The sequence below is a fragment of the Lissotriton vulgaris genome, chromosome 3_1, assembly GCF_964263255.1.
Source record: "Lissotriton vulgaris chromosome 3_1, aLisVul1.2, whole genome shotgun sequence".
Taxonomy (NCBI): Eukaryota; Metazoa; Chordata; class Amphibia; order Caudata; family Salamandridae; genus Lissotriton; species Lissotriton vulgaris.
The window spans coordinates 432781910-432802889 of record NC_141689.1 but is presented as its reverse complement, the minus strand read 5'-3'; the positions used below and the strand labels follow the sequence as shown (position 1 = coordinate 432802889).

Genomic DNA, 20980 nt, shown 5'->3' with positions numbered 1-20980 from the left:
TGGTATTTAAGTCCACTGCTAATATTCAGGTCTGTTTGTACATCAAGCTTGTAGAGTAGTCTATCCATTGTCACTGGGTCCCCCTCACATTCAGAGATCGACATTAGCCACTTGGTATCCAATACATCCTGAATTGTCGAATCATCACATGAAAGGTTGATTTGCGGTGTGATTCTGTTTTTATTGGTACATGGAAAAAGTGCTTAAGTTTAAGGCGTCTGATAAATGTAAACACATCAACCTTGGCCTTGCAAATATCTCCCCTATCAATTGGGCAGAAGCACAAACCCTTCTGTAATAGTAATGTTGCTGCTTGGCTAATGGGTTTGTCGGTGAGGTTGATAACCGTGGGGTCCCCTATGTTCTTCTTGTTCCAGGATCTGGTTCTCATTCTGTATTCTTGCCAAGCCCCCTCTCTTTACCCGCCTTGTCCGCCTATGGTGGGAGTGCATCAGTTTTCCTCCCAGTTCCCCTTCTTTATTCTTAAAACCTCCTGTAAAAACTGATTGGCCCTACCTCCAGTCCCCTCATGTTCACTCGCACAGTGTGTCCAGTGAAGTGGAACTGGGGCTAGTCTCTGTTTGTGGTTTAGGGATCAGATGGTCATATTTTTTGGCAAAGGTCAATACCCTGCCATTGTTGTAATCCTGTTCATCCCTTTTCAGTATCTTAGCTTTTCAATGTTTTACCTCAAGTCTCTGTTAATTGTTTAGGTTCATATGTCACAACTAGACTCACAAGAAACAAGCTTGCCTTAACTTCAGACCAGTTCATTTTATCTAAGAGCGTTATTATATTTTTCCTAAAATACACTAGTTTGTCACTAAACAACCGAGGTGACCCATTAAGACCGCATGGGTTTCCACTGGCTTGAGTAGGCAAAACTAGCTGATCCTTCAAAGTTAGTCTGTCACAATCAGAAACTGACATTGGATGCTATTGTTGCATACCTTTCATTCCCAATTTTGTACTATTGCTTGTTTCTTTGCACTGAAGAAGTCGCTGCGCACAACCGTAAGAACGATGAAACATGTGTTGGATAGGGCTATTGTGAATAAACTAAAGCGCATTTTTCAGCAAAGACTCAAACTTTTGTCACACTGTTATTGATATAATTGATATACTGTTAGCGTGATATACTGTTGTTCTGCAAAACAACGAAGTACTGACAGAGAGGCCAATACTTAGTTCTCTTTTGGAATGGGAATCCAGAGATTCTGCTTTGTTTAAAGTTTGTTTACGACTCAGATCCTGGGGAAGTGTATCTTTCCAGTTATTAGCAGGCTCTGAAGCCACCTGCTACTGATTGTGGAGTCCAATGGGTGAAAACTTATTTCTGCTTCAAAATGAAAAATGGAAGGGCTGCACTGCTTTTCCAAGCAGCGCTCAGGACGTTTGTCCCAACATTTGCAGAATATTTTAGGGCTTTTTTTATTCTTTGTGTTTAGCAAAGATTCAGTTCACATGCTGTGCGACTCGTGACTTGTGTGGTCTGACCATGTCTTGCCTTTCCTCCAACCTGTAAGAATTTGTTAAAAATAGTACCTTAACTAGAACGTCTAGTTTGTACTTCATATTGTGAGAGTAACTGAGGCGAGTAGTTATCAACGTATTGTTCTCCTTTATCCCATTGGCCAGCTGGTTCTATTGACATGAACTAATGGTAGAAAACGGACCACTGTGGAACAGTTGCTCAAATTGTTGTGGATTCACAAGTTTTGCTGTGAGCCTTTCAGTAAATACTCGTTATATATACTTTCATATTTAGTTCTGAGTAAGGTGTCTCATGAAGGCAGAACATTAAAGAACTATTTCTGTTTTGTGAAGTAGATTTTATGTTCCTGTTTCATGCTTCCGTTTGTTCTCCACAGTGGATGATAGTGAGGATCAGTTGCTTTGGCGTCCAGATGTGCTTCCTGAGAATAAAGTGAAAGAGTTTCTTCTGGAGACATCCTTACCAACTCCTCAGCAAAGGATTACACATAAAGTTCCTGCTGGTATACACACAAAAGACAATGAACAAGTATGATTTTTCCTTTAAAATGTTTCAGGAACCATATTGTGTTGGCTGCCATGTTCTTGCCTGCAAAACAGAAAAATTATCCTTTGAAATTTCTCTCCTCAAATTGTAGCAAGATTTGACAGATGCGGCATTTCTTAGTCTTTTGATTGTTGTTGCTTTAAAACGTATACATCAGTGATAACTCCCCGATTAGGATATAAAGTTTATTGCACATTTAGTAAATCACTCATTTTCAGTGAATTTATAGCCTTTGTCATTTGAGATGGGAGAAATCGCTTTGTATTCACCATAACCTTTCTGGGAACTATAACCATGTGAGGGATCTTGAAGATGACCATACTGAATTGTTTAACCAAGTCTGATGTATTGATTGGAGAGCGTTGTAGAGGCAAGTACCCTAGTTCAGGAGCAGATTCCATTACACATGTATGTTTGTAATGACATATTCTCCTTAATACATATCTACAATTATCTAACTTAAGCATAGCAGTGATAAACATGCCTGTTGTTTTAAAATAAAAAATGTAATCTATCCTATTTGGTTAGGCTTTTTTCCTACTCAATGCCTTAAATCTCACTCCCGCATAATGTACTAGGCAGTCCTTTGGGTGAACTTTCTACAGTTGGATAGAGTTTATCTCTCAGTGCATCCATGTGTAAGAAAGTGCCCATTTTTTACATCCCCCCCGCTATTTTTTGCCTGGTATTTGATGCAACTCTGACTGGATGGCATTGGGTTCCTGCTATCCAGATCCCCAGTGCATGTGTTATTTCCCAAAAGCAAGGTAACTGTGCAATTGTTCCACAATTGGCAAGGCCTTTAGCATGCTTGTAAGTCCCTAGTAAATGGTGCCCCTGGTGCCTAGGGCCTAAGTACTAAAGAGCGTTCCAAGGGCTGCAGCATGTATTGTCCCAACCGAAGGGACCCACAACCAAACTCATGTAGTCTGCCATTGCAGGCTGCGTGAAAAGGTGCAGACAAAAGTGAAAACACGGGATGGCTCACACACTGTTTGCCATGTCCCCAGACACTGCATGAAATATATGTACGTCACACCTTCAGCAGGCCTTACAGCCCTGTGGCAGGGTGCATTATTTTACATGTGAGGACATAGCTGCATTAGCAGATATGCCCATATCATATGCTCTCCAGTCTAATTGCTAGATAGTCTAAGTGAACAGGGAAACCATCTTGAGTACATGTACTAGGCGCTGTTCATTATGCGTTCCCCAGCGACACGATTACTTCACTTAAACCTATGGTGTTTGGTATCAAACACTTTGACTTCATAATTCCATAGTGAGGCCAGTTTAATAAAACATGCACCCAGAGGGAACCTTAGAACTCCCTGAAATCCTACCAACCTCTAGCGTACTGGCTGACTGCTGTAGACCAGATTTCCATTACAGACAGGTTTCTAACCCCAAACCCCCTTCCCCCCACCCACTCCAAGCAGGTGACAACCCACCCTCTGTAAGGTCAAAAACAATGCCTTCTTCGACTGGAGGTGTTGTCACCTCCTCTGTGAGAAAGTGCTATCTTTCTTGCCTTGGTATGCCCCTACTTTTTTCTGAATTACTGATGTTCTTTGACTTAGTGTGCCCTGGGCCCAGGGCGTGTGTTCCTTCCCTAAAACTGTCCTGAACGTTCCCCTGGCGACTGGGACTCGAAGTCCAGTGCCCAAAGACCCTCCTCGACGAACCAGCCAACGCCTGCAGACTCAGAACCAGGGGCCTCTCCAACCCTGACCAGCTGAGGGTAAGCTTTTCCGACACCCAAAGACACCCCTGCACCCAGTGTTTTACAGCCCCCTGTGCCTCCCTTTGGGGTACCTACCTGTGCTCCAAGATCTCAACTTACCTCTCGAAGTTCTGGTATCCCCTGGAGAGTCTCCGTCCCCGAGCCAGCAGCCTTTGTTCCTTTTTGACCTTTCCCATTGGATAACATTGAGTGCCCAACGGCTCAAAAGCACCCTGCACCCAGCCGCCCGAGTGCCGCTGGCTGTGCCACCTTTGTCCTATCCTACTCCCCCCCCCCCCCCTGCCTCCCTTGCCCTGAGCAAGTGACCAGGAGCCCAGCTCCCACAGCCCCGTGGCCTGCTAGCCAGCAGCCACCAACCGAAGGCCCCCTTTCCCTCATTGGATATCATTGGGCCTAACTACCTCGGCACCCGACCGGCTGCTGCTGGGGCTGAACCTACTGTACTTACCTGACCCTGGGGACCCCTGAGTCTATGCCCAGAACCATAACTTCACCAACCCAGTACTCACCTGGAAACCTGTAACTCACTTACCTGCCATTGGATAACATTGACCAATTTTGTCTTGAAAATTTTCTAAGTGTGGAGTTTTGAAAACTGAAAATATTCTCATAAAATCAGCCGAATTCCGAAGTACTCACCTGTGATCAGGGGAGAAGCCAGTACTGTACCTTTCAGCCCAGTACTGAACCGCGAAAGTAATCCTTACCGGGTTTACTAGTAATCTGTATTTTCTCCATAGGAATCCAGTGTCTGCTTTTCTATGAAATTTCTTCCAAGTGTCTACTTTTGAAAACTTGAAACATTCTTTAAAAATCACACAAAATACTGAAAAGCAATTACCTACCTGTTTTGAGTTAAGACCCCTGTGCTGGCCCTAGGAGACCAGTGCTGGGTTACAAAAGTAAAGGGATTGTACTTTACCTGCAACCTGACTTTTCTCCCTTAGAAACTTTTCAATGGAAATCTGACAATGTTATTCAAAGTGTGAACTTTTAAAACCGCTTTATATTCATGAAAATTCACTACAGTAACTAAACGTTTTTTGCTAATCTGGTTTCAGTTTAGACCCCAGGACTGAATCTAGGATCTAGTCCTGGGACTACTAAAGTAATGTATATAGTAATCAACTGTACTTACATGTGGAAAACCCATTGAGCTCAGTGCTATAGTGTGTTTTAAGATTGTGTTGCTTACTGTCAATACTGTATTAATTGTGTAAACAAACTTTATTGCTCCTTTGCAAAGTAATTACATGAGAGAACCCATAACAAGAAAAGGATAGTTTTAGAACTGTTGGTTCTAAAAATAAAACCCCTAAATCTGCGGATATAAAAACAATTGGCCTGGAGTTCAGTCCTTGAGTGTGTGAACCTTTTGCTGACTGGGTGTGTACACTGTCCTCTGGTACTGCCAGTCCTCTGGTACTGCCTTACTGCTCGACCAAGCTACCACTTTGGAGAGTAAGGTCAGTTCTGACTTTAACCTCTGTTATACCTCTGGGGTTGGTGGACTGTATACACACTGTACTTCATTCTAGTCCAGTATATATAGAGCCACTTTCTCACATCCTCCAAGCAGGATGGCTAGTAAACAGCATATCAAGGCAAGAGGCTTCTATGGCCTCTGCCACCTTTGAAATTTAAATCCCGGCTTCCCCAGAAAAGGGAAATGCCACCCTCTGCCCAAGGCCCATTTGGCACCAGGAAAGGCTGGAATATTAGCTATTCACAAAACAAGACCTAGACCACATAGGCATCCAAGGATTAATTACTTAATGATGTACCATCACATGCAAATCTTTTGCAAATAACTCCTCTCTTTTAATTGATGAGGTAGGAGATACATCCATGTTATGCCATGTTTAAAAACATATGTCCGAACCCTTGAAAAAAGTGAAAACAGTTGTGAGACAACAAATAACACACACCTATGTGCCAAATACAGGTAGATAGAAAAAAGGGTGTGTGATCGAGATGGTGCCTCACGGGCGAACCACCAACGGGAACCTGGCAGGTACTCACCAGGATTGCCCTGATCTCATCATTGGCACCATCAAGCTCAAAAGAAAGACAGGTGTCCAAAAACAAACAAAACCGTGTTTGTGAGGGAATGCAGTGTGTAGGAACCACGAACAACACAAATCGTGTCAAACAACAAACATATAAAAACCACAAACACGGAACTTAGCTTTATTCTGTCACTTTCGTGTTGGTTGCGGGATGTAAAAAAGTGAGAATGGCTAATACCTATCTAGCCACACTCCACTTGCCGGCATGTGTCATTGCCAATTCAAATTTAGGCAATTTCTTCAGGGCGTCACACATTTTTAAGCCACTGCATTGGACATGCGTTGTCTTCACAACCTCAGTCGACCACCATGGGGCATACCGTAATTTTAAGCAAAGGTGCACCACAACAAAGACATGTGTAAACTAAGGTCTTCTAGTTTGCACACAAGATATAGTCAAAAATTGCATATAAAACAGACCATTTTTTTTCAAAAAACAATTTTTCTTTATTCACTCCAAATGTTAAAGGACACAGCCTGTGTCCTTTAACATTTGGAGTGAATAAAGAAAAATTGTTTTTTGAAAAAAAATGGTCTGTTTTATATGCAATTTTTGACTATATCTTGTGTGCAAACTAGAAGACCTTAGTTTACACATGTCTTTGTTATGGTGCACCTTTGCTTAAAATTACAATTTGTATCTCAAGTTCTATATAGAACTGCCATTGTGATGGTGGGTGGTTGTCAGTGTGCACACTACTCCCTTTGTGGTATTTAGAGGGAAAATATTAATTTGGCTATTGTGGTCAGGTGCTCCGTTAAGAAAGGTTCCACCATCCAACTTGCTTCTTTGACCATGGCGCATACCAGTCGAGAGGTCCGAACCCGGATAGGTTTCTGGGTGACTCCAGGTGTGAGTCACTTTTCCTTCGCTAATTTTTACGGTAAGGAACTCTGAGCCGGCATTCACTCAGCCCGCGCGACCACCAGGAACGTCAGCCTACGTTTAGAACTAGCTAATCAGGAGGCATGTTCACTATCAGGCTAGTTACTCTCCTAAGGTGGGTTGCATGAAGTAAACCTGAAAAGAAGAAATTCACCATCTTGTATTGTGGTGAAATTAGATACACTGTGTTGGGATTATGCGTATTCCCCACAGGAAGTGGTCATATAGGGGGTTTAGTCACCCCAATGGTAAGTAGCCTGTTGGCTACTACTTGCTAAGGTTAGAGAGGACAAGGGTGAGTACCTGTTTGAGCCTGGTCGAGACTAGGGCCAGAAATTCTGCCCAATTGTATATACACCAGTACCCACCCTATCCCATTCACAGACAGAGTGACACACTGACACCAAATCTACTCAACTTCTTTACTACAAATGAACCCAATGCACAATTCAGTGTCTCCGCACCCACTACAAAACCACACCTATACGCCCTCCTATCCCAGCTACCACACATTTGCACCATCACCTACAAACCGTACACAACTCTATGCTACACCACTAGCCAATCCACTCATGACTAACACAACCCAATTCCAAACCATACTTAACTTTTGCCCAACCAGGCACACACTTCCTACTCGATTTCCTCCTATTGGACCCCTTTTTGTCACTCACAGACCTATACTCAGCCTTCCATCATTTATCCACCCAACATCCTCCTCTTCTTTCTACCACAATAAGACAACCAAAAAACATCTATACCCTACTACACCACACACATTACCTCTTGCAGCAAACAAGTCTACTTCATCCCCTCTTACACCTAACATTCATTCTTCACCACCACTTTACCTTACAACTTTCACTCACAAACACTATACTAACAAATCCATCTCATAAAACAAATACATCAGCATCCCCTTTCACTACTCCTCAAAAACAAAACATATCAACCACCTGAGCACAACAAAATATATAAATCGCAACACCTCATAATACTTACCATCAAAAACTAAAAACACCTACCTTTCAAGTAACACAAATGAAAAACTCTAATACCAAGCTTTCTCTCTTCCACCATAGTCAACACATAAACAGCATCACAACTCTCTTTTAACCATCTGTCATCCATTCGATAATTTAGAAACTTACTACATGACCCACATGCTGTACTGCCACCCCTAACTCATACACAATCCACCCTAAACAGATGCAAACAAAATTAGCAACGTGCAACACCACACAACTTTGCTTCTCCATGTGTACTGCACAACAAGGTTACACTACAAAAACAACACAGTGCACCAACTCACTCATAAACTCCATCTCAACCACCTATGCACACAGACCCATCAAAATGCCTAGTTAGCCTACTGGACAAAGAGCACAATACAGAAAAGCTACCGGATTGCTATCCTCGTATACCTAATGCCAACATTAAGGACACATCAGCTGCAAGCCCACAAAATACTGCTTACTCCTCTACAGAACAGTTGCACTATCGCCAAATCACATTCTCTAAACTGTCTACTAATAAATGCTCAATCGCTCTCTAAGAGCAAACATCACATCCACTACCTTCTCAAAACCAGACATACTATTCATTACTGAATCATGGTTGGGAGATGATATGGCACAGGTCCTGCATGAAGCCGTTCCTCTAGGCTATCCAACGATCCCACAAAATTGTATGGGCAAAAAAGGAGGTGGCCAAGCTGTTGTGTTCAGGCAACATTACATGTCACTAAAGTTGATGACGTCTCCATAAAAGATTGTGAAGCCCTTTTCACCAGATGCAATCCTGCAGTCTTCCTCCTGTAACCTTCTGCTCCTTACCAGACCTCCACCTAGCAAGGCGACTTTCCCAGACACACTTCTAGACACTGTTTCAAACCTGATAACACTACACTCTAACCTATGCATTCTGGGTGACCTCAACATTTGGTTTCACAAATCAAATACCCCCCCATCCGAATACAGTCATCGCGGGCCTAGAAGCACGAAACCTGCATCAGATCGTTCACAAACCCACACACGCCTCTGGACACATCTTGGATGTTATTTTTGCTAATTTAGAACTAGTTTTGCAGCATGAATCTTTCTGGATTCACTATGCTGTGCATATTCCGCAATCTGGTGGTTGGGTCCGGAATCGTAGTCTTTTTTTCTCTCTTTTTTTTTTTTTTCCTTCGTAGCCCAGGTGGGCGTCGACGTCCCACCTTCTGGTGTACCTTCGATGACGTCGGCATGCTTCCGGCTATTCCTTACCTTTCAACAATGACTCCGGTCACATGGCCAGATCACAATTTGGTTGCCTTTCAATACAAAACAACACTAAGCGACACACCTAAAACCAACTTAGTAACATCCACCTATCGCCGTGGAACAAATTCAATTTGGAACACTTCGAAACACAACTAACCTCCAGTAGAGATCTAGAAACAATAAATTATGTTCAAAAACTGTATGAGTGGCTACAGGAAGCTTTGGATGTCCTGATACTACTGAAAACCGCATAACAGAACAAAAGAAAGTAAACACCTTGGAGAAACACTGAAAAAACAGAGATAAAACAACAAATTAGAAATCTGCAACATTCCTTGCTCAAAACAAACTCCAACCAAGACAAACTTTGCCTACAGAAAATTAACAAGTCCGCTATCAAAAAAGCAAAGAAAAAATACTATTCAAACAGAATTAAAAATGCGGAAACAAAATTGCCTAGAAGCAGCTCATTCCGTTACTCAAGAGTTCAGACAAACATGTAAATCATTTGGCGGACCAAGAGACGCGTTGGACTCCTACTTAAAACAGAGACAAAGCATCAGCACTAACCCTTTTACAAAGTTTCAATCCAAGAATATTCCAACCCAGCCTCTCTTTTCCTTCCAACACATTTCACACAATGAATTTATGGACCTGGTCAAAGCAAGCAGGCCTGATGGCAGCCTTTCTAACCCATTTCCACAACAAACCTTCAAGACAATTCATCTAACACCTCTGCTGCCACTCCCTTAAGGAGAATCATCAACAACTCCTTAACTAGTGGAATATTTCCAGAAGAACTCAAAAAGTCATACATATGCCCATTACTGAAGAAAACGAACTTGGACCAGCCGAACCCTGACAACTACAGACTAATTTCAAATGACCTTACCAGGGCAAACTGATAGAAATAGCAGCTTTCGGCCAGATGTCACAATTTATTCAGACATCCAAATGGGGTTCCTTTCAGGAAGAGGCACATAATCTGCCCCCTTTCCCGTCTGGGATGACCTGAAGAACACAGCTGACTGCAACGGGGTTGCTGCTACTCTCTTGGACTTCTCTGATGCTTTTGACACAGTTGACTATGGTCTGATACAAAGACTCCACGAAGCCAGCATTGAGGGACTACTCTAGACTGGATCACGTTCTAACTTTGCAACAGAAATAATGTCATCCATTCCCCAACTATCTCGTTCAAACCTTACTTCACAAAATCAGGGGTCCCTCAAGGCTCTATTAACACACCCATGCTTTTCAACATCTACATGAAGAATTGATCCTCACGTGCAATAACTATGCAGATGAAACGCAAATGCTCCTTTAACTGCAATGCCCCAAAGATATTGGAAACTCGCCCGTTTTCAGTTGTTTCAGAGCTGTACAGAAATGGATGACGTAAATCCATCTCAAATTTAATACTTCCAAAAGGGAAATACTCCTGTGGCAATTGGAAACATTATGACCTGATAATCTGGGAACACCACCTAAAATATCGAAGGAAGTATGAAACCCCAGAATGACCATGGTTCCAAGCTATCATTGAATCCCCAAGTGTACAAACTAGCCAGATCAAGCTTTGTAACTGTAAAACCTCTGTGACGAATCTTTCCCCATATGGGATTTCCGCACACGGTCCAGGCTACCATTTCTGTTGTTTTGTCCAAACTCGATTACGCCAATAGCCTCTACCATGGATCACCTTCAACAACCATGAAAAAACAGATTTAAAACTCTGCTGCCAGTCTTTTCTTGCATTTAAAACCGCGAAACCACGTCCCTCCCTGGATAGTCCTGCGTTGGTTGCCAGAAGATCCCCTTCAGGCTGCTTTGTATCACCCACAAACGATACCTGGAACGGGACCCCTCTTCAGGAATAAAATCACCAAACACATCCAACAAAGGAACTTCTGCTCTAGAGTGGCAGGTTTCCTCAGAATCCTATGGAAAAATGAATGGGCGGCACATCATTCTCTGTTCAAGCAGCCAAACTATGGAACTCTTTACCCGTCCCCTCCCCACCCCCCCTGGCCCCCCCAACATAGGATCCAAAGGTATCCACATTATCTTCAGCCAACAACTGTGGATGAATAGGAGGATTATGTAATCCCTACACCATCATCGCCAGTTCCTCAGGAAATTGATTCCCCTCCGGAGGACATCGGAGGTTTTCATGCAATCATGGAGAGGGCAGCGACACGATTTCACCTGCCTCTGCCTGTTAAGTAGTCTGACTGCTTTTTCTATGATTTTAAAGATCAAAGCAGGAAATCATCCACGCCATTCCCATAATCGACCATATTTGGGAAGAGGGCGTCAAGATTATGAGGAACCCTCCTCTCTCTGTACCAGTAATTCTTCCCAGGATTGATAAGAAGTATAAGGCCCCGGATGATGCCCCTGCTTTACCGGTCCGGTCATCCTAGGCCTGACTCTGTCATCTCTCCGGCTGCTCAGTGCAGGTCGAGAAATCCATCTGTACCGATCACTGCGCCTCTTGACAAGGGTGGTAGGAGGTTCGATAATATAGGGAAGAGGTTTACCACCATGGCAGGTGCTTCCGTTTGTGCCGCTAACTCATTGGCATTCCTAGGGAGATATAACCGACAAATGTGGTCAGATATTCCCCCTTACCTTGAATTTTACCAGAGGATAACAAGCAGGAGGCAAGAAAAATTCTCCTGGAGGTGGAAAGGGCAGCATCGGAAACGATCGACATTTCCATAGATCTAGCCTCCCTAGGGTTCCGACAACTGGCTGGAGCATGGTCCTCCGTGCCAGGGTTGGCTTAAATCTACCACTTACCGCCCAGAGCTACAAAGCAAAATCCTCGATCTGCCATTTGATGGGGATGTGCTCTTTGGCAAGCATGTCAATGATGCCCTGCAAGAGATGAAAAAAGACACTGCCAAAGCCCTGGGTAAGCTTCAGTACAGGAGGACTCCTTTTCGAGGTGCACGTGGCTGAGGGTCTTTCTCCTTTCGTGGAGGTTACCAAAAGTACCAACCCCAGTCTTATCAGGGCAGATATGGTTTTCAACAGAAACAACAATATTACAGAGCGCCCCCTGCTGCCGCTTACAGACAACAGAACAGGAGGAAACGGCCCCAACAGGGCAGAGATAATGGTAGGAAAGTTGTGCACCTCCCCAGCACCTCCAACAGTTCGGCCACGCTTCAACACCAGAATGCCAAACATTTCTCATCATTTCAACAAATGGAAAAAACTGACCTCGGACAAGTGGGTTTTGGAAATAGTCAAATTCGGACACACCCTATAATTTTAAACCTCCCTCTGCCCCATCCACCTTTAAAGAAGAATCTGTCACATCTAGCTCTTCTCAAGAAAGAGGCAAGGAGTATGCTACAAAAAGGAGCTTTAGAGAAAGTGCCTCGATCTCAAGTGGGAAGAGGTTTTTACTCCGGTTTCTTTTTAGTCAAGGGAAAGTCGGGACAATGGAGACCAATAATGGATCGGAGGAAGCTGAACAAATACCTGCAAAAAAAATCCTTTTGCATGGTTACTCTTCAAGAGATTCTACAACTCCTAGACCATGCAGACTTCATGACCACATTAGATCTGCAGGATGCATATTTCCGCATCCCGATCCACCCAAACATCAAAAGTTTGTCCGTTTTACTGTGGCAGGTGCGCTTTTTCAGTTCAGCATTCTTCCTTTTGGCCTGCGTTAAGTTCCAAGAGTTTGTACAAAATACCTTGCTCCAGTTGCGGCTTATCTCAGGCTGCAGGGCCCGTAGCTATTCCCATATCTGGACGATTGACTAATAAGGGCTCCTTCTTTCCGGCAGTCCTCTGAAGCAAGGCACACCTGCCCTCGCATGTTTCAATCTCTGGGGCTGTCTCAACTCCCAAAGGTCAGTTCTTCCTCTGTCTCAAAGGATTCAGTTTCTGGGAGTGGTTTCGGACGCTATCCAGGACAAAGCATCCTTGTCCATAGAAAGAAAATAACATCTGGTTTCGATAGCGTCAGACCTACGAAAAAGAAGGTTCGCTTCTGTGAGGAAGATAAAATCCTTTCTTTTGGTTCCTCACTCCCGTCTCAGAATGAAACTAATCCAAGAAGAACTGGACAGTCAATGGCTTCAAATAACCGGGTCATTCGACCTGGTGAGGATAACCCCGGCTATGTGGGTGGCTCTGCTTTGGTGGCAGCGCTCCAGCAATGTCTTGACCGAGCTTACCTTTCTTTCTCCCCCACCGGAATTTATCTTGACTACAGACGCGTAGTCAAGCATTGTCAAGAGTGCACATCAGCTTCCTGAAGCTTCGAGCTTTTTTTCTGGCTTTTCAGTCTCTTCTTCCAAGACTTCAGGGGTTATCAGTTCTCATAAGAACCAACAACGTCCCTTGCATGCATTACCTAAACAAGCAGGAGGGGGGGACTTGCTCTCACATCCTATCTCAGGAAGCGCAAAACATATGGAATGGGCTCCTTTCTCATCACATTACTATAAAGGTGGAGCATCTGCCAGGAGTAAACAACACTCTGGCAAACACTTTGAGCAGATCATCAAATTCTTGCCACAAATGGGAACTGGTCCAGTCCGTCGTGGAACATTTTTTTCAGATGTGGGGCAGACCCAACTTGGATCTCTTTGCCTCCAAGACAAATCGGAAATGGCCATTCTATGCCAGTTGGGATCCAGAGAAGGGCTTTTGGGGAAACGCCTTCATGATGAGATGGATTGGGATTTTCGCTTGCGCTTTCCCCCCTTTCTGTTGCTCCCGAGGCTTCTAAGAAAACTAAAGCTGGAACCGTGCAGACGGATTCTCATTGGCCCACGATGGCCGTGTCAGCACTGGTTCACAGTGCTTCTCCTACACTCAGAATGAAACCCATTTCGCCTCCCAGTGTCTCCAACTCTTTTGACAGTGAGCAAGGATCAGATTCTCCACCCGCATCCAGCCCCTCTGCAGCTTCATGCCTGGCTTCTGAGCTCACTGAATTTAAGGAGCTAGATTTACCGCAAGACTGTAGGGACATACTTGCAAAAGCAAGAGCTCCTTCTACTCTAAAAACCTATTCTCTGACAAGGACAGGTTTCTGTTCTTGGTGCCGTGATAATAACACATCTCATGGACTGTTCTCCGGAAAAGGTGCATCTGTTAAGCTGCATCTGGCTGCAATCTCGACTTACAGGCGCTCTACTGGTGGCCCATCTCTCTGCTCTAACCGTTTGGTCAAGCAATTTTTGATAGGTCTCTTCAGAGCTTTTCCGCACAACATAGCTCCTCCCCTCTAAATGGAGGCTTAACTTGGTTCTATCACAGCTCATGTAGCACCCATTCGAACCTGTGCTCAAAGCGGAGCGTGAATATCGCGCCTGGAAAACTGCTCTTTTATTGGCGCTTACCTCCGCTAGGAGAGTTAGCAAAATTCAGACATTTACTATCAAACAGCCATACCTAAGGTTCACCAATGACTATGTTCTCCTAAGAACGAATCCTACCTTCATTCCAAAGGTTCCATCTTCTTTCCATCTTAATAAGCCATTATTTATTAATTTGTTTATGTAGAAGCTTATAAAGCGCACAGCTACCCCCAACGGGGGTGTCCCGGCGCTGCAGACCGCAAACTAAGGGTAAGGGTGGCGGCAGCAAGACAGCAGACAGCAGACCGTTAGCAACGAAGCAGCGACTAGGGACAAGAGAATAAACAAAGTTTTCAATCTATTACGAAACAGTGATTTCGATGTAGTCAACCTGAGCTCTAGTGGGAGGCTGTTCCAGAGTTTAGCGGCCCCTACTGTAAAGGACCTGCCTCCCATTCTGGCCCGATGAAACCGAGGGGCAACAAGCAAACGGAGATTGTTAGATCTGAGATTTCTAATGGAATGAACCAGCTTCAATCTATTTTGCAGGTAAACTGGGCCACGGCCATTCAGGGCCCGAAAAGCAAGAACCAATGCTTTGAATTGAATATGACGGGTCACTGGCAGCCAATGTAAACTTCCTTAAGTATGCGGAGATAGAGTGATGGTAGGGGATGTTGCCAATTAGCCTAGCTGCCGCATTCTGTACGACTTGTAGCTGATGGATCTCCCGGAGCCCCAACATACAAGCTGTTTGAATAGTCCAAGTGAGTGGTAATCAGGGCGTTCTATTTTTTCCCAGCCCTTCCACCCCGGCTGGATATTAAAAGGTGCCTTCAATTCTACTTATCACAAACTGTATCCATCCAGAGGTCGGATCAATTGTTTGTATCTTATGGTGGTCAAAAACCAGGTACAGCAGTAACAAAGTTAACAATTGCAAGATGGATTGCATCAGCGAATCAGTTTTGCCATTCTAAAGCTGGAAGTCCTCTGTCCGTGCAGCCTAAAGCTCATTCCACAAGGGCTGTGTCCTCATCTGCAGCGCTATTTGCTGGAGTGACATTAGAGAAGATTTGCTGTGCTGCAACCTGGAATAATGTGCACACATTTGCACGGCATTTCTGTCTGGATCTGGCTACAGAGGCTGAGTCAGCAGTTGGTCAAGCAGTGTTACGCAACCTTTTCAAATAAGGTGAGCCTCTATTGAGAGGTGACTATCTTATATCATGCTTTTGAATGCGGTCTCTTTTAATTTTTAATGTTACTAATGGCTCTCTCATGTGATATTGCATATGTTATACGTATGTTTACAAGTATATGTATTACAAAGTATCTAATGTGGTCTGTATAATACCCACCATCCGCTAACAAACTAATATTTTTACTGCTAGCTATTCTGATTCAAGAATGTTAATCTATGAAAGATACCCCAACATAAGAAAACTAGTTACTTAGCTGTAACTTCAATTATCCAGTATTGGAATCTTTCATAGATTCACATGCGACCCATCCTCCTCCCCGGAGAGGCTTCCCTTATTTCTATGACATGGGTCTCCCACCAGTAGCTCGTGAGCTACTGTAGCTCTTGAGCTAACTCTGAGTAGCTCACCTGTGTGCAGCCCAGCTTATTAAATTAGAAAGATTTTGCTTGATTGAATTAATATACCTATACTGCACTAATAATATTAGTAGCTGTTAATGTGTTTTATTGAACATAAGTAGCTCTCAATCCAGAAAAGGTTGGAGACCCCTGTTCTATGATATACTTACTGTCACTTGTGCTATGAAAATCTGAGGGACTTGTCTCTCTGCGGAGTATTCTAGAGGGTGCTAGAGCCTGATTGGCTGTGTTCCAAATTTGGTTCTTTTGTACAAAAGGACAAGGATAGGCTATTGTAGTGACTTTATTGTCCATTATAGCCTATTGTATGATATTTTATTATTATTATGTATATGTTTTATTTGTACCGTGAGACTCCCACCTCGACGGTGGCGATGATTCAAGCATGTAAATCTATGAAAGATAACAATACTGAATAACTGAAGTTACTGGTAAGTAACTAGTTTTCTTCTTCCCTGCTCCCAGGGACCTCATTAACCGAGCCCCCTGTGTGGAGCTCTCAGACTTGTCTACAAGTGGCCTCTGCAGCCTGTTTGCAGGTTCCTCCCCCCACCCCACACACACACTTTCTCCTTTGGTGTAGCTCGCAAAGCTACCAACCCGACCAGCACCTCTGCACACGTATACTCCAGAGCAGGTGAAGACTAACTGCTGGTGGTTCTTTGGACCTTGGCCTCCCACCACGTTAAGTCCTGAGGAACCCTGGAAACCTATTGCAAGTAACATGCCTTTTTTCCCCTATAGGAAAGCATTGCCGCGTAAAGACTCATTTAAGTGAACATTTAACTTGCCTGTAAAAATCAATGGCTCAAAGTAGCTTACTTGATCTTGCAATCTTTCCTTTGAAATTTATATAAAAAAGTTTCATTTTTCGAAATTGGTCTTGGGGTTATTCTTGTGTCTCATTTATTGCCTCTGTGAGTACAACAAATGGTTAGCATTCCCCTTTTATAAGCCTAAACTGCTCACCCAGATTACCACAAAAGAGAGCATTTGGTGTTCCCATGTTTGCCTATGTATACCTTGTAACGGTTGCCTGTACTAGTTACATAGTGTACCTTGTTTTGGTCCACTAAATAAAGAGCCAGCTTCCTTCAAACGTTTGCTAGGTATGCCAAGTTAGCTACTTTTATTTCCATGTTGAATTCGCTCTCAGCCTTTCCTCTAAGCATGCACCTGCTTTCTGTAGCATAACCAGATTGTTTGCACTATTCATCTTGCAACGGTGCCCCTCATCACTGGTGATCCTTTGCTTTTGAGTTTGCAAAAGATAAGAACTGGCTCCACTTTCTTCTCTCCTTTGACCGCTCTAAGTAGTACATCTCAGCCGTGCATAAGTCCAGCATATGTGTAGTTCCTTCGGCTTCTGTATTTGGTTATTGGAAGTAGCCTGGAAGCTAAAATGCTTGTTGTAAGTGAAAAAAGTTTGACGCCCCGCCTTCGGGCCCGGCAACGAAACCGAAACTCGGCCTCCCACTATGTCGGATCCGAGAAGCGATCAGCATCGATATCGACACCGAAGCTCCATACAAAGGAAGGCTTGCAGTCGAAACATTCCATGTCGAAACCGAAACATTCTTCGACGCCGAAAAATCTGAATCGAGCAAATTCTCGGTACCGAAAACACAGAACACTGACGGTCAGAAGCAAAGGCACCTTTCAGAACCAAATATTTCGGTACCGACACAGGAGCATCAGACAGATCCAAAACAAGACTTTGTTTATCGATCCGCAAAGTGGTGACAAAACTACCTAAAAAGAGGAAGAATGAACAGTTGGACGACAAAGCTCTTCCTCCTAAAAAGAGAACAATGGGGACAAATACAACTCCTCCCCTTTCTCCTCAACCTACAGACACACTATCTTCTCCTCTTCCTCACACTCTGCCAGCTATTCCTCCACCTTCTACACCAAGACCATCTACACCTCAAACAGATGTAGAAAGTGATACAGGGGAGGGAGAACTTCATGGGGATGAAAACACTGCCCCAGATGAAGCAGACCCATGGGAGGATTATAATGCAGGGTCAGATAATGATAACGACCCCGAACTATATCCCTCAAAACCCTCACCACCTAATGATAATACAGATTTTTGCACAGTTAATTAATAGGGCAGCAAAATACCACAAGGTAGACACAAGGAACCTCAAATAGAGGATTTCCTTTAGAAACACTACCTGCTGCACAAAGAACATCAGGAACACTACCTATGCTTAAGGGTCTTCTCAATCACACAGCTGACATATTCAAAGATCCTGTGAGGGCTAGGGTATTCAACCCAAGAATTGATAAATATAAAGCAGCCCCAAAGGACCCAATATTTATCAAGGGACAGGTACCTCTGGACTCGCTAGTAGTCACAAACGCTCGTAAGAGAGCAAACTCATTAACTACAGGAGAAGCTCCTCCTCCTGATAAGTAGTCCAAGTTAATAGGTGCCTCTGGCAAAAGAGTAGCATCCCAAGCAGCAAACAGCTGGCGCATAGCTAATACACAAGCGTTACTTGCACGCTATGATAGAGCTCATTATGATGACTTAGAAAAACTCATTACACATCTCCCTAAAGAACATCAAAAAGGGCAGTTCAGCTCATACAGGAAGGGAAGATAATAACTAACACTTAATTAAATGTGCTTTAGAAGCAGCAGACACTGCAGCAAGATCCATCAACACCAGTATCATGTTAAGAAGACATGCATGGCTCAGTCTCAGGGTTCAAACAAGAAGTACAAACATCCTTATTGAACTAGCCTTTTGATGAAAAAACACTTTTTGGCTCACGTACAGACGAGACGTTAGAAAAAATGAAAAAAGGCACAAACGGCTAAATCAATGGGAGCATTGCAACAGCCAAGTCAAAGGGGTTCTTTTCGTAGGTCCACCTATAGAGGGGGGTCAAAGAATACAGGCACAAGCCAGCAATCTACCTCTTTTACACCAACATCACCCAGAGGTAATTCAAGAGGCAGTTACAGAGGTAACAACAACAAGGGTAGAGGTTGCGGAAATAACAACCGCGACTCCCCAACCCCAAAACAGTGACTTCATACAACTTCCCCCCCCCCTTCCAGACCATATAACACCGGTCGGCAGACGTCTATCACAGTTCCTACCTGTCTGGGAAAACATCACGTCAGACAGGTGGGTGAGACAAATTATCCAACATGGTTATTGCCTAGAAAGCACAGCTACCCCACCAAACATCCCCCCCCAAACAGCATCCAATGAGTCAAGATCATCGAACATTGTTAAAACAGGAAGTACGATCACTGCTACAAAAGCATGCTATAGAGAAGGTTCCACAACATCAACAAGGAACAGGGGTATACTCTCTATACTTCCTAACTCCCAAAAAGACTGGTCTCTAAGGCCAATACTAGACCTCAGACCTCTCAATGCATACATAAATTCGGAACATTTCCACATGGTCACGCTCCAACAAGTACTTCCTTTACTGAAGAAAGGGGACTTTCTTTCTACACTGGATCTAAAAGACGCTTACTTTCACATCCCAATTCACAAAGCCCACAGGAAATATCTCAGGTTTGTTGTGGAAGGACAACATTATCAGTTCAAAGTCCTTCCGTTTGGGGTCACAACAGCACCAAGGGTGTTCACAAAATGCCTAGCAGTGGTTGCAGCACACCTAAGAAGACAACAAATACATGTCTTCCCTTACTTGAACGATTGGCTAATAAAAGCCAAATCTCAAGAAGAATGTCTTCAAAACACACAAAAGACCATTCAGTTGCTGCACCAACTAGGGTTTACGGTGAACTACACAAAATCCCACCTGCAACCAAACAAAATTCAACAATATTTAGGGGCTACTATAGACACAGAAAGAGCCAAAGTATACCCCAATCCAATCAGGATACAAACAATGCTCACGTTGATCCAAAGATTTCAACCGCAACACTCACTAACAGCCCGAGTGTTCATGCAGTTATTAGGGATGATGTCCTCTTGCATACAGCTAATACCATATGCCAGACTACAAATGCGTCCGCTGCAGGAATGTCTAGCAACACAGTGGAATCAGGCTCAAGGTCAGATTACAGATCTGGTGTTGGTAGACGACCGCACACATCGCTCTCTGAAGTGGTGGAACACAACAAACTTTTCCAAGGGGCGGGCCTTCCCAGAACTGATTCCACAAGTGATACTAACAGCGGATGCATCGCTCGCCGGATGGGGAGAGCATATGGAAGGGGTTCCGCCTTTGGAAAGCTGTGAGTGCTGCCTGCTGACGCTCAGCCTTTCATCCCTGTTTCCAGCGCCTCCTAATCTCTCCACGCCTCGCGGCCCCCGCTTCGCGGGCGCCGCTCGAAGGCAAGACTTTTGTTGTGCTATCTGCCCAAGGTCACCGCGGAGTGCACAGGAGCACCAACGCGACTACAGAGAGTGAACACCAACCCTTCTCCTCGCGGCGGGACTGCGAGGACCAGCGTGCAGCGCGGCGCTGATCGGCCGCAGCTGGTCCTCTTCCCGCCCCTTCCACCGATAAAGATCAACCGGTGTGGTAGGAGTGTGGGTTCCGCCTTTGGAAAGCTGTGAGTGCTGCCTGCTGACGCTCAGCCTTTCATCCCTGTTTCCAGCGCCTCCTAATCTCTCCACGCCTCGCGGCCCCCGCTTCGCGGGCGCCGCTCGAAGGCAAGACTTTTGTTGTGCTATCTGCCCAAGGTCACCGCGGAGTGCACAGGAGCACCAACGCGACTACAGAGAGTGAACACCAACCCTTCTCCTCGCGGCGGGACTGCGAGGACCAGCGTGCAGCGCGGCGCTGATCGGCCGCAGCTGGTCCTCTTCCCGCCCCTTCCACCGATAAAGATCAACCGGTGTGGTAGGAGTGTGGGTTCCGCCTTTGGAAAGCTGTGAGTGCTGCCTGCTGACGCTCAGCCTTTCATCCCTGTTTCCAGCGCCTCCTAATCTCTCCACGCCTCGCGGCCCCCGCTTCGCGGGCGCCGCTCGAAGGCAAGACTTTTGTTGTGCTATCTGCCCAAGGTCACCGCGGA

The 20980-nt window shown here is 44.5% G+C and overlaps 1 protein-coding gene across 10 annotated transcripts in view; it reads left to right on the top strand.

Moving 5' to 3' along the window:
* Positions 1 to 20980, top strand: part of MIER3 (MIER family member 3) — a 214617-nt gene that overhangs the window by 87614 nt on the left and 106023 nt on the right. For all 10 annotated transcript variants that reach the window (XM_086960653.1, XM_086960660.1, XM_086960659.1 and 7 more), the window contains one exon: positions 1872 to 2023. In XM_086960653.1, the coding sequence (XP_086816779.1) occupies positions 1872 to 2023 (152 nt within the window). The remainder of the gene's footprint in view (positions 1 to 1871; positions 2024 to 20980) is intronic.